This window comes from Rhinopithecus bieti, unplaced genomic scaffold (genome assembly GCF_001698545.2).
Source record: "Rhinopithecus bieti isolate Rb0 unplaced genomic scaffold, ASM169854v2 scaffold_59, whole genome shotgun sequence".
Classification (NCBI taxonomy): domain Eukaryota; kingdom Metazoa; phylum Chordata; class Mammalia; order Primates; family Cercopithecidae; genus Rhinopithecus; species Rhinopithecus bieti.
In genome coordinates this window covers 1,810,882-1,824,229 of record NW_016803115.1, presented here as the reverse complement: position 1 = coordinate 1,824,229, position 13,348 = coordinate 1,810,882, and the positions used below count along the sequence as shown (strand labels likewise).

The following is a 13,348-nucleotide window of genomic DNA, read 5'->3' as shown; positions in this document are numbered from 1 at the left end:
TGAGATGGAGTCTTGTTCTGTCACTCAGGCTGGAGTGCAGTGGCGCTATCTCGGCTCACTGCAAGCTCTGCCTCCCAGGTTCACGCTATTCTCCTGCCTCAGCCTACTAAGTAGCTGGGACTACAGGCGCCAGCCACCCCGCCTGGCAAATTTTTTGTATTTTACTAGAGACGGGGTTTCACCGTGTTAGCCAGGATGGTCTCGATCTCCTGACCTCGTGATCCACCTGCCTCGGCCTCCCAAAGTGCTGGGATTACAGCACTATTATTTTAAAATAATAAATAGTGGGATTATTTTAAAATAATAGTGTTATGGATTATGGGCCATAACACTATTATTTTAAAAATTACTTTTTTATTGCATTCTGTTCCAATTTGGTTTTGCTTCTCGGTTTTGAATGTATTCTGTTTTGCTTTAAGACTTTTAAACTTATTTTTTACTATGATTATCAAATTTCTTAGAATGTTTTATTCAGTTATATAAAGTTTGTCATCTGAAATTCCAATGTCCTTTAAATCATTTTCTAAAGTATAGCTGTCAGGCATGACCAGGTAACAGTTGAATATGTAGTCAGCCATTACTTAAAAAAAAAAACCCTCCCCATATATGGGTATTTCCTAAATGTTCATCTTGCTTTTTAAAGTTCACATAATGAGAATATATAATTCATCATATTCCCCTTTTTGCTTATTTCCTGATAGAAAACAGCAGATTTCAGTGCTCCATTGCAGTAACTATAGTTAGTTAGGTAAATATATATTCTTTCTATCATATGACAAGATCTTTTCATTGTATGGAAGTAAATGTAGTATATGCAATAATAAAAGAAATCTTCATTTCATGTACCAACCCAAGAAATGTATGTAACTGACTGAATATATATGCTAATACTTAGGCTACGAAAGTATCAGAACCTACACTACTGCATTGACTCAGAATTACATGACAAATTTTGGAAGAAAAGGCAGGGACCATTTTGTTTTAGTGTATCAGGTTGTAAATATCACCTACAGGATATATGTAATAAAGAATTTTGATAATGATATTGGCTTCATTTGAATTTTAAGTACATGTTGAGTTGGGTTTTACTGTAGTAACATATAAAGAAAATATACCTCATGCAGAAAATGAAAGCTGGAGTTTCGGATAAATCAACAAACCGCTCATCTTGAATGTTAATTGTGGGCACTATGGCATAAATGGGCTCTTGATCCTTTTCATCTTTCTCCTCTTCCTCTTCTTTTCTGTGTCTGTGCTACTGTCTTCCATTTTCACGATTCTAAAATAAAATTAATCCATACGTGGCTATTTAGGAGTGTCTTCACTTATAAAGTAAAATTAATGGAAAATAATAAAATAAGAAAAAAATGGAATAAGGTATTCTTCAATGAAACTACAAATCAGGAAAGTTAGCTATAATCTCATTGTAAAAGACTGCTTTTTTGCAAAGATACTCTCTACTGTTGCATTCAAATCAATCCTTCTTATTTTAAAAGTATGCTACTGTTGCAATAATTGGAAAATAAAATATATATGAATTATAATGAGAGTCAAGTCAATATCAGCCTAGACATTTATGCAACAAGAAGTCAGAAACCTCTCCAGCTATCCTATTATCAGAAAGCAAAGTGTGCTTTCTGATACCTCTATAATCTATACCTTGTACATATTTCTGTAGAAAAGTGCTTAAAATACTGTATTGTAATTTACTATTTTCATATTGTCTACCTTATTGAACTTCTTAGAACAGAAATTATATTCTTATTTACCCATATACCTTCAACACCTTACAAATAACATACTTAGAATGTGTGCTAAAATAATTGCCAATGGGACCAACAAGTTCTGCTATTCTTCTAATGTTCAAAGAATATTACAATTGCAAATAGTTTACTTGAATTTTCAGAAATAAAATGCTTAATACTAAATCAATGCAGTAACAATAATTCATTTACTTCTTATTGGAAAGTTAGTTTGTCCAAAACCAAAGTCCCACAGGAGCAAAACTGAGGTTCTTCTGTAATTGCTGTGGGCAACTGCTAACACCAGCTTCAAAATTTTCTTCCTCAAATCATATTGGCAGGGTGACCTACATAATTTGCAAGACCCAGTACAAAAAAACAAATGTGGGATTCCTTGTCAAAATGTCAGAAAATGTCCTCTGAAAGTTACTAATATATAAAAGTTTTCCCTTTGAAAATATTTTATTACTTATAAAATGTAATAGATGTAATAGCAATACATGAATAGCAACAAAACTAAGTGAATAGTAACGAATCCTAAGAAAATATTTTGATGTCACAATTTTATATAATAAAATAACAATAATATAATATCTTGAGTGATCATAAGAATTTTCTGACTCACTTTTCTGCAAATTAATTTACTAGATCATCAAAATTTATGCTCATTGTAATTTCATTTTAATTGATCAAACTGAAAGTGATGTGAGTTGCTCTTGAGAAATGCAAGATCGTACATAATTTTGGCAATTTTAATTTGAGAAGAATCTTCCTGCTCATGCATCTTTCACTGAAGTTTATAAGAATATTTATTGGCTGTGATAACATTTAGATAAATTTCTGATAAATCATTTCAAAATATAACCTTTNTCCTGATAGAAAACAGCAGATTTCAGTGCTCCATTGCAGTAACTATAGTTAGTTAGGTAAATATATATTCTTTCTATCATATGACAAGATCTTTTCATTGTATGGAAGTAAATGTAGTATATGCAATAATAAAAGAAATCTTCATTTCATGTACCAACCCAAGAAATGTATGTAACTGACTGAATATATATGCTAATACTTAGGCTACGAAAGTATCAGAACCTACACTACTGCATTGACTCAGAATTACATGACAAATTTTTGGAAGAAAAGGCAGGGACCATTTTGTTTTAGTGTATCAGGTTGTAAATATCACCTACAGGATATATGTAATAAAGAATTTTGATAATGATATTGGCTTCATTTGAATTTTTAAGTACATGTTGAGTTGGGTTTTACTGTAGTAACATATAAAGAAAAATATACCTCATGCAGAAAAATGAAAGCTGGAGTTTCGGATAAATCAACAAACCGCTCATCTTGAATGTTAATTGTGGGCACTATGGCATAAATGGGCTCTTGATCCTTTTCATCTTTCTCCTCTTCCTCTTCTTTTTCTGTGTCTGTGCTACTGTCTTCCATTTTTCACGATTCTAAAATAAAATTAATCCATACGTGGCTATTTAGGAGTGTCTTCACTTATAAAGTAAAATTAATGGAAAATAATAAAAATAAGAAAAAAATGGAATAAGGTATTCTTCAATGAAACTACAAATCAGGAAAGTTAGCTATAATCTCATTGTAAAAGACTGCTTTTTTGCAAAGATACTCTCTACTGTTGCATTCAAATCAATCCTTCTTATTTTTAAAAGTATGCTACTGTTGCAATAATTGGAAAATAAAATATATATGAATTATAATGAGAGTCAAGTCAATATCAGCCTAGACATTTATGCAACAAGAAGTCAGAAACCTCTCCAGCTATCCTATTATCAGAAAGCAAAGTGTGCTTTCTGATACCTCTATAATCTATACCTTGTACATATTTCTGTAGAAAAGTGCTTAAAATACTGTATTGTAATTTACTATTTTTCATATTGTCTACCTTATTGAACTTCTTAGAACAGAAATTATATTCTTATTTACCCATATACCTTCAACACCTTACAAATAACATACTTAGAATGTGTGCTAAAAATAATTGCCAATGGGACCAACAAGTTCTGCTATTCTTCTAATGTTCAAAGAATATTACAATTGCAAATAGTTTACTTGAATTTTCAGAAATAAAATGCTTAATACTAAATCAATGCAGTAACAATAATTCATTTACTTCTTATTGGAAAGTTAGTTTGTCCAAAACCAAAGTCCCACAGGAGCAAAACTGAGGTTCTTCTGTAATTGCTGTGGGCAACTGCTAACACCAGCTTCAAAAATTTTTCTTCCTCAAATCATATTGGCAGGGTGACCTACATAATTTGCAAGACCCAGTACAAAAAAACAAATGTGGGATTCCTTGTCAAAATGTCAGAAAAATGTCCTCTGAAAGTTACTAATATATAAAAAGTTTTCCCTTTGAAAATATTTTATTACTTATAAAATGTAATAGATGTAATAGCAATACATGAATAGCAACAAAAACTAAGTGAATAGTAACGAATCCTAAGAAAATATTTTTGATGTCACAATTTTATATAATAAAATAACAATAATATAATATCTTGAGTGATCATAAGAATTTTCTGACTCACTTTTCTGCAAATTAATTTACTAGATCATCAAAATTTATGCTCATTGTAATTTCATTTTTAATTGATCAAACTGAAAGTGATGTGAGTTGCTCTTGAGAAATGCAAGATCGTACATAATTTTTGGCAATTTTTAATTTGAGAAGAATCTTCCTGCTCATGCATCTTTCACTGAAGTTTATAAGAATATTTATTGGCTGTGATAACATTTAGATAAATTTCTGATAAATCATTTCAAAATATAACCTTTTGAGCTGATGATTCTTGTAGAACAAGTTTCTAAAAAGATTTAACTCTTTCTAAAAACCAGCTTCCTCTGTGAATTTAATTTTAAATGTAAATTTATTCAACATTCATTTTAATGTTTCCTCTGACAATTTTGGTAACTTCTGGAGGTTGTACAATAATCCAAAGTGGCTTTATATTTTGTATATACACCAAAACACCTGCTTATATGCATTCTATTGTTGTATGTTCCATTACAAAGAAAAAATAAAATAAAATGGTCTTTCTTGTTGATACTTCATTTATTCAAAGCTTTAGAAGCTTTTATTCAAGCTTGGAAAAGTATTATTTTCTGTCACATGCAATCATCTTTAATTTCAATTTCTAAACTTATGGATATTTGATTTGCAATATTATAGCAGTTTTCAAAACTGAAGATTTTAAACTCTCTGAATAATTCTAATAACTCCTTGACATGTTTTATTACAATGTCTGTGTGTTTGCTTTTATTTTGTAATATTTTACTAAAAAAGTTTTCTGCATGAGTGTCAATAGTTTCTTTCCTTATTATATGTGCAAATACCACAGGGACAGGTGCTGGGGACCAGCCTCCCATGGTAGGTTCTAGAACTGTCCCCATGTAGAGCCTCTTCTTTCTCCTGAAGCCATCACTGATGTAGCTGTCCCTATTACTTTTGCTGTCATGTTGCTTCTGCTGCTATTGCTGCCATTGCTTTTGTCAACGTGCACTCAAGTGCTGGCCTGGCTGCCTTGAGACTCTGTGATACCTCAAATTGCTCTGATGCATGCTTTTGAGCACCAGGCCACAGGCCTATTTGCTTGGCACCCACACCCTCTGCTGCAGTCACTGATTCAGGCCTATGCATGTGCACACTGCTTCCTGGCCTATCTGCGCTGCTCATGTGAATGTGCGATTGTCCCAACAGACTTTATTTACAAAACTCAAGCTCAAAAATAAAATTTTAAGTATTTAAAAATGGTGACAGCAGAGCATTAAAACAAGTGCAGGGCTCTTCTGAGAGCAGATCTTTGTGTGACTATGTAGGTCATACATCTATGAAGCTGAAGCCGGCCCTGTGTATTAGCCATTGATTTGGCCATGTATTCAAGTAGATCCACAGAAGTTTCTAAAAGAACTCTGTCTTAGTCATCAAGGCCTCTGTTGGCCCACTTTGGTGACATTGGGATGACTGCCCTTCTGGAGAGAGAGCGGGTAAAATGCCTCCGTTGTATAAGAGAGTGCCAATATCATCATCAGCTCTTTTTGATCTCAGAAATACATGAATCTTCACTGAATCAACAGAACATTATACTTACACTCTTCTCTTGCCAAAGAAGATAACTGCAATTGTCATGTTTTTAAGGTCTGAATCTTCTGGAGTATATGTATCATTTCTCATGTCTATCTTATTGGATTGGCTCTTTCTTGATGACATTGAGCCTCACTCTATAACATGGAAAGCATGTTCTATCATATGAAGCCAGAAGGTTTGGTAGGTTCTGGGTTCTTGAATGTGTTAGTCAGGTGGTCACAGACATATCATTTATTCATTAAATTTACTCCTCTCTAAAATGGGGTAAAATTAGTAAAACAAAACAACAACTAATTTTTATGTTTCAAAAAGATGTGCAGATTAAACATGATAATGCCTCAGGACTTGAGCTCTTACTCTGCTATCTCTAATTTTCTGCTGCAGTCATAAATTATACATGTACTTGTTTTCCTCTTCCTGCTGCTACAACAATACTTCATAGGTGGTAACATACACTTCCATCAGGAGGCTCCAAATATCTGATTGTCTGTTGTTATGTGATGTTAATAGACAGTGGTATCATTTGACTTCCCTTCCTTTAACACGTTTACTTTTTTCAATGCCCCATAGTGTTTTTTTTTAAAATAACTATTATTATTATGACATTACAATACTTTATATTTGCTAAGTAATCACAGTTTATTGCTTAAATCTTCAAGCAGCTAAAAATGGTTTGGCTATACATTTAAATTTGTTTTGTGAATAAACTAAAATATGTACACTCAATCCTTTCATGGATATTAAATGTGAATGAATATCCCAGAAAAATATTTCCTTCAGAACGTTAGGCTATATCTTATTTTTAACCTTTTTATTAAGAAGTGTTTCAAAGGCTGGGCATGGTGACTCATGCCTGTAATCTCAGCACTTAGGGAGATGGAGGCAGGTGGATTACCTGAGGTCAGGAGTTCAAGACTAGCCTGGCCAACATGGTGAAACGCCATCTCTACTAAAAATACCAAAAAAATTATCCAGGCATGGTGGTGTGTGCCTGTAATCCCAGCTACTTGGGAGGCTGAGGCAGGAGAATCACTTGAACCCCGTGGGTGGTGGTTGCAGTGAGCTGAGATCACGTCATTGTACTCCAGCCTGGGAGACACAGCGAGACTCTGTCTCAAAAAAAAAAAAAGAAAGAAAGAAAGAAAAGAAAAGTGTTTCAAATATAAACAAAAGTAGCAGATTAGTACAATGAATCCTCAAGTACCCATTAATCAGCTTCAATAAATATCAATTCATGAGCAATTTATCTATAACCCTTCCACTTCCCCTCTGAACTCTCTAGATTATTTTGAAGCAAAACTTAGACATTTAGACTTAATAATATATCCTAAAGAACTTTATAGGAATATACAGAGATAGACCTCATTCCTTTTCATAGCTGCATAGCACTCCTTTGCATAGATGTACCATAGGTTATTCAATTTTCTATTTATAAACATACAGAATGTTTCCAATTTTCTGCTATTACAAAAGGGTTGCAAAGTATAGTACATCTATTTGTTTTAAAATATGTATATATGTGGGTTTTTTTTTTTTTTTTTTTTTTTTTTTTTTTTTTTGAGACAGAATCTTGCTCTGTCTCCCAGGCTGGAGTGCAGTGGTGCATTCTCCACTCACAATAACCTCTGCCTCCCAGGTTCAAGTGATTCTCCTGCCTCAGCCTCCCGAGTAGCTGGGATTACAGGTGTATGTCACCACAGCTGGCTAATTTTTGTATTTTTACTAGAGACAGGGTTTCACCATGTTGGCCAGGCTGGTCTCGAACTCCTGACCTTAGGTGATCCACCTGCCTTGGCCTCCCAAAGTGCCAGGATTACAGGCATAAGCCACCACTCCTGGCCTTGAAATCTTTATAATAAAGATGGTATTAACTTTGAAAACTTAGGTTCAGACAATTTCTCAGAGCACTGCACCTTTAAATATGATACAGCTTACCTGGGCAACAAATGATAAGTACCATGCTGAATTTGTACAAATTCCTCAGTTTGCTAAAGTTTTCAATCTCTATTATTCTGAAAACATTCTAAATATTTTAGAGCAAGTAAAGTATTTACACAGGGAAGCAACTAAAAGATACTACAAGAGAGTTCTGATCGAGATCATCAGAAAAACTTTAACCTTTAGAATAAAAGTACTTAGGCATACATTTAACCAAGGACATGATAGATCTGTACACTGGAAACTATACAACTCCAGTGAAAGAAATTAGATGTAAATAAATGGAAAGGTATCCCATGTTATGGATTAGAAGAATTAATATTGTTAAAATGGTTTTACTACACAAAGTAATCTACAGGTTCAACCTGCAATCTCTATAAAATTCCAATAGCATTTTTTCACAGGAATAGAAAAAAATCCTAAAATTTATATGGAACCATAAAGGACTCCAAGTAGCCAAACCAACTTTGAGCAAGAACAACAATGCTAGAAAAAAATTGCATGTTCTGATTTCTAATTGTAGCACAAAGTTATAGTAATCAAAACAGTATGGTGCTGGCATTAAAAAAAAAAAAAGACCAATGGAACAAAATAGAGAACCCAGAAATGAACTAATGCATATACAGCCAAGTAATTTTGGGCATGGATGTCAAGAATGCACAACATAGTTTCTTCAATACAGGGTGTTAGGGAAATTGGATATCCACATGCCAAAGAATGAAATCAGGCCCTTGTTTTACATCACACACAAAAATTAACTCAAACTAGATTAAAGAATTAAACATGAGCTCTGAAAGCATAAAACTCCTAGAAGAAAACGTAGGAAAAAGGTCCTTGACATTGGTTTTAGTGATGATATTTTGGGTACGACACCAAAAGCACAGACAACAAAAGGAAAAATAAAGTGAGATGACATCCAGCTAAAAAACTTCTGCATGGCAAAAGAAACAATCAACAAAATGAAAAGGCAACCTATGGAATGGGAGGAAATATTTGCAAACTATGTATGTGATAAGGGGTTAACATCCAAAACACACAAGGAACTTATACAACTGAATAGCAACAACTCAAATAATCCCATTAAAAAATGGGTAACGGAGCTGAATAGACATTTTCCCAAAGAAAACATACAAATGGCCAACAAGTACATAAAAAGGTGATCAACATTACCAACCATTGGGGAAATGCAAATCAAAACCACAATAAGACATCGCCTCACATCTGTTAGGATGGCTATGATTGAAAAAACAAAAGATAATAATTGTTGATGAGTATGTGAAGAAAAAGGAACCCTTGTACACTGTTAGTGGGAATATAAGTTGGTAAAACCATTATAGAAAATAGTATGAAGTTTCCTCAAAAAATTAAAAATAAACCTTCCTTATTATCCAGCAGTTCTTCTGGTTATATATCCAAATGAATTGAAATCAGGATCTCAAAGTGATATCGGCACCCCCACATTCATTTCATCACTATTTACAAAAGCCAAGATATGGAATCAACATAAATTTCCATGGACATATGAATGCACAAAGAAATTGTGATATATGTATACAATGGAACATTTTACAGCCATAGAAAAAGGAAATACTGCAATTTGCAACATCATGGATAGAAAATGAAATATTTAGGCAGACAGAGAAATACAAATACGTATGATCTCACTTATATATGGAACTTAAAGTAGTCAAACTCATAGAAGCAGAGTGGGATGGTGGCTGCCAGGGACTTGGGGTAGGAGAAATTGGAGAGTAATGGTTAAAGAGTACAAAAGTTTAGCTATGCAAGATAAGTAAGTTTTGAAGATCTACTAGACGGCATAGTGCCTGTAGCTAACAATACTCTTTTGTATACATAAAATTACTAAGAGAGTAGATCTTATGATAAAACAACAACAAAAATAATTAACACAGGGGTGGATAAAACTTTGGGAGGTGATAGATATGTTTATGAGATTGATGATGGTTGGTGGTTTCATGGGTGTATACTTATCCCCAACCTCATTGAGCTGTATACAATAAATACGTACAGTATTTTATACATCAACCATACCTCAATAATGTTTTTTTTAAAAAAGGAAAAGATGGAGAGTGAGTAGTGACAGAAAACACAACAAAGGCAAATATTAAAAAGTCTGTGTGAATTAAAACAAAAAAAACCCACTAATTAATCTAATTAAATAGGCAGGAAAGGACTTAACCAGGTAACAAAGTTTAATGGATAAAACAATAAATATATGGCCGGGCACGGCGGCTTACTCCTGTAATCTCAGTACTTTGGGAGACCGAGGCGGGCAGATCATAGGGTCAGAAGTTAGAGACCAGCCTGGCCAACATGGTGAAACCCCATCTCTACTAAAAACACAAAAATTAGCAGGCACGGGGGCGGGCACTTGTAATCCCAGCTACTCAGGAGGCTGAGGCAGGAGAATTGCTTGAACCCGGAAGGCAGAGGTTGCAGTGAGTCAACATAGTGCTACTCCACTGTAGCCTGGGCAACAGAGTGAAACTCTGTCTCAAAAAAAAAAAACCAAAAAACAAAAAACAATAAATATCCAAAGACAGTTAACATAGGATTGCAAAGCCCATTGTATTAATATTACTATATTGCAGGCAATAAGATTGACAGCTATAAATAAAATAATAGAATAAAATATATTCTCAGGCTACAGTGATATAAACAGAGAATGTTTAATATAACACCTTAAATTCCTGGCATAGGAAGAACTACATAGCTGTCAGGTATGGTAATTCTAGAGACTTATATCTCCAGAACGTCTAAATCAATGAAGTAAATATTTATTGAGTTTTCTGATAAAGACTTTACAAATATGCAAACAATGTACAATCTGAAGAGAAAGTAAGGCAGGGAAAGAACTAGTTCTCTGTCACATAAGCTGAGGTAAAATAAGCACAAATAAAAAGCAACATTCTTCGGAAAGTAGATAAGGCTGAAAAAGCAACTGGTAGCCTGGAATTTGGGACTTGAACTCTAGGCATTAGGAGCTATGGCGGAGTTGTAAAGATATTGCTGACAATGAGAAGAATGGCTTGGAAAAGGTGTGAATTTAGAGGCAAGGAAACAATCTGGAGGCTGGGACCCAGCCACTGTGTTATCGGTAGGAGATAGTGGTGAGCAAGACCAGACAAGGTTCCTGACCTTAGGGGCAGCAAGACCGACCGGGAGCAAGACAAGTTAATGAAAAAATCACAGATACAGGGCGGATGCGGTGGCTCACGCCTGTAATCCCAGCACTTTGGGAGGCCGAGGCGGGCGGATCACGAGGTAAGGAGATCGAGACCATCCTGGCTAACACGGTGAAACCCCGTCTCTACTAAAAAATACAAAAAATTAGCCGGGCGTGGTGGCACACACCTGTAGCCCCAGCTACTTGGGAGGCTGAGGCAGGAGGATGGCATGAACCTGGGAGGCAGAGCTTGCAGTGAGCCGAGATCGCACCACTGCACTCCAGCCTGGGTGACAGAGTGAGACTCTGTTAAAAAAAAAAAAAAAAAAAGAAAGAAAGAAAAAAAAAAATCACAGACATAAAATTCTAAAAGTTTTAACTGAAATTGGTGCTATGATAACTTGAACCACAAAAACAGGGTGACCACACACTGCACACTTATAGGGAGCACCACCGGCATAGCAAGTTCTGCAGAGAAGCAGCCCCCACTGGAAGGAGGCAAGGCAGTACCACGCGATGCTGTAGGAGTCGGAAGAGAAGAGGATGTGGTCTTAAGGTGATTTTAAGAGAGCAAAGGACATGAATAAGCCAAAACAGGAAGCTTCACAAAGAATAATTAAGCAATAAACATTGCAGGGTACCCCTTGTTTTGTAATACACATCAGTAATTCCTCTTCCTCAAATGAAACATTGGTGATCATTGTTTTGATTTTGAATTCTTAAGGAAAAATTTCTAGATAGATACAAGGAGCATGTGTAAAAATCAAATACCACATGCTCCAGAGAATGGGGCAGGATACACAAACAATGTGACTTTTGGACAATAAAATGGCAATGCTTCAAGAAAGCTGTAGCAGAAAACCACACTGTCTTTCGATATTACTCACCGCTGAACAAGCACAGGTTTTGCTCATTTTAGAAACAGCAGGGTGTAATGTAAAGTTGAACATGATTTATTTCTCTCCTAGCTCCACACAAAACCTGTGTGTTCTTTTTTTGTGACTTGGCTCTTCTGACTGCCCTGAAGATAAAATTGGGTGCTCCTTCCCCTAGAAGCCCATTGCTCTACAAGGTTAATTACAAGATGTTTCTACAAGGTTAATTACAAGATGTTTCTACAGGAACTCAGAGCTGACCCCTTGGAGGAAGGGAGAACTCTGGGGCACTTCCAATGTTTTGTTTTGTTTTGTTTTGTTTTAGTTTCCTAACATGTTAAAAAAAAAAAAAAAAACAAACATAGAAATGTCAAAACTGGGTTACAAAAATTCTGGTATAAAGTTGTATGACAAGTGCCTTCAATTCTGTCAGTGTATCTCTGGTAATTACATGTATATTATCTTTTGGAGATAACATTGAAAGTCTATAAAATCAAGGCTCATCCTATGGGGCCTCTGGTCCACTATATGGCAGGCTCAGAATATTGGGCAGCCAATCTGACATGAGGCATACCTCAGATCCGTTTAATGGACAACAGCAACAACAATATCAGATAGAACTAACTTAATAGTCCTAAATGCCACAGATAAAATATTGCAGTTATTCCTGCCTATATTTTATATTCTATGTACAATTATACAATGCACATTTTTACCATACAAAGTTAGACTTGAAACATTTTTTTAAGATGTAGATACATATTTTATTTTATTTATTTTTATTTTTGTGGGTACATAGTAGGTATATATATTTATGGAGATGCTTTTTTAAAAAAAGAAAGTAAAAATGCTGTTATTCAAAGACCCAACAAATCAAACCACAACATATTTTTTCCTGAAAGAAATGATACAGAGGACTTTTGAAAAAAGAATCCTGAAAAGAAAAGAATCCTACAGGAAAACAAAAGAATCTTAAAGGAAAGGAAAAATGAAAACTCTTGCAGTAAATATGTACAGATAAAAATTGCCTCATAATTGAAGTGTTAAAGTAACAATGGGGAGCGGGGCGGAGCAAGATGGCCGAATAGGAACAGCTCCAGTCTCCAACTCCCAGCGCGAGCGACACAGAGCACCGGTGATTTCTGCATTTTCAACTGAGGTACTGGGGTCATATCACTGGGGAGTGCTGGACAATTGGTGCTGGTCAGCTGCTGCAGCCCAACCAGCGAGAGCTGAAGCAGGGCGAGGCATTGCCTCACCTGGGAAGTGCAAGGGGAAGGGAATCCCTTTCCCTAGCCAGGGGAACTGAGACACACAACACCTGGAAAATCGGGTAATTCCCACCCCAATACTGCACTTTAAGCAAACGGGCACACCAGGAGATTATACCCACACCTGGCCGGGAGAGTCCCACGGCCACAGAGCCTCCCTCATTGCTAGCACAGCAGTCTGTGATCTAACCGAAACTGCAGCAGCGAGGCTGGGGGAG

The 13,348-nt window shown here is 35.3% G+C and overlaps 1 protein-coding gene across 3 annotated transcripts in view; it reads right to left on the bottom strand.

The window, feature by feature from the left end:
- The window catches only part of CCDC146 (coiled-coil domain containing 146), a 192,443-nt gene that overhangs the window by 148,308 nt on the left and 30,787 nt on the right, over positions 1-13,348 (bottom strand). For 2 of the 3 annotated variants that reach the window (XM_017854321.1, XM_017854384.1), the window contains exon 2: positions 3,039-3,205. In XM_017854321.1, the coding sequence (XP_017709810.1) occupies positions 3,039-3,194 (156 nt within the window). In that variant the 5' untranslated portion in view covers positions 3,195-3,205. Of the gene's footprint in view, positions 1-1,115; positions 1,234-3,038; positions 3,206-13,348 lie in introns of those variants that run through there. The other variant, XM_017854454.1, reaches the window with a different exon arrangement.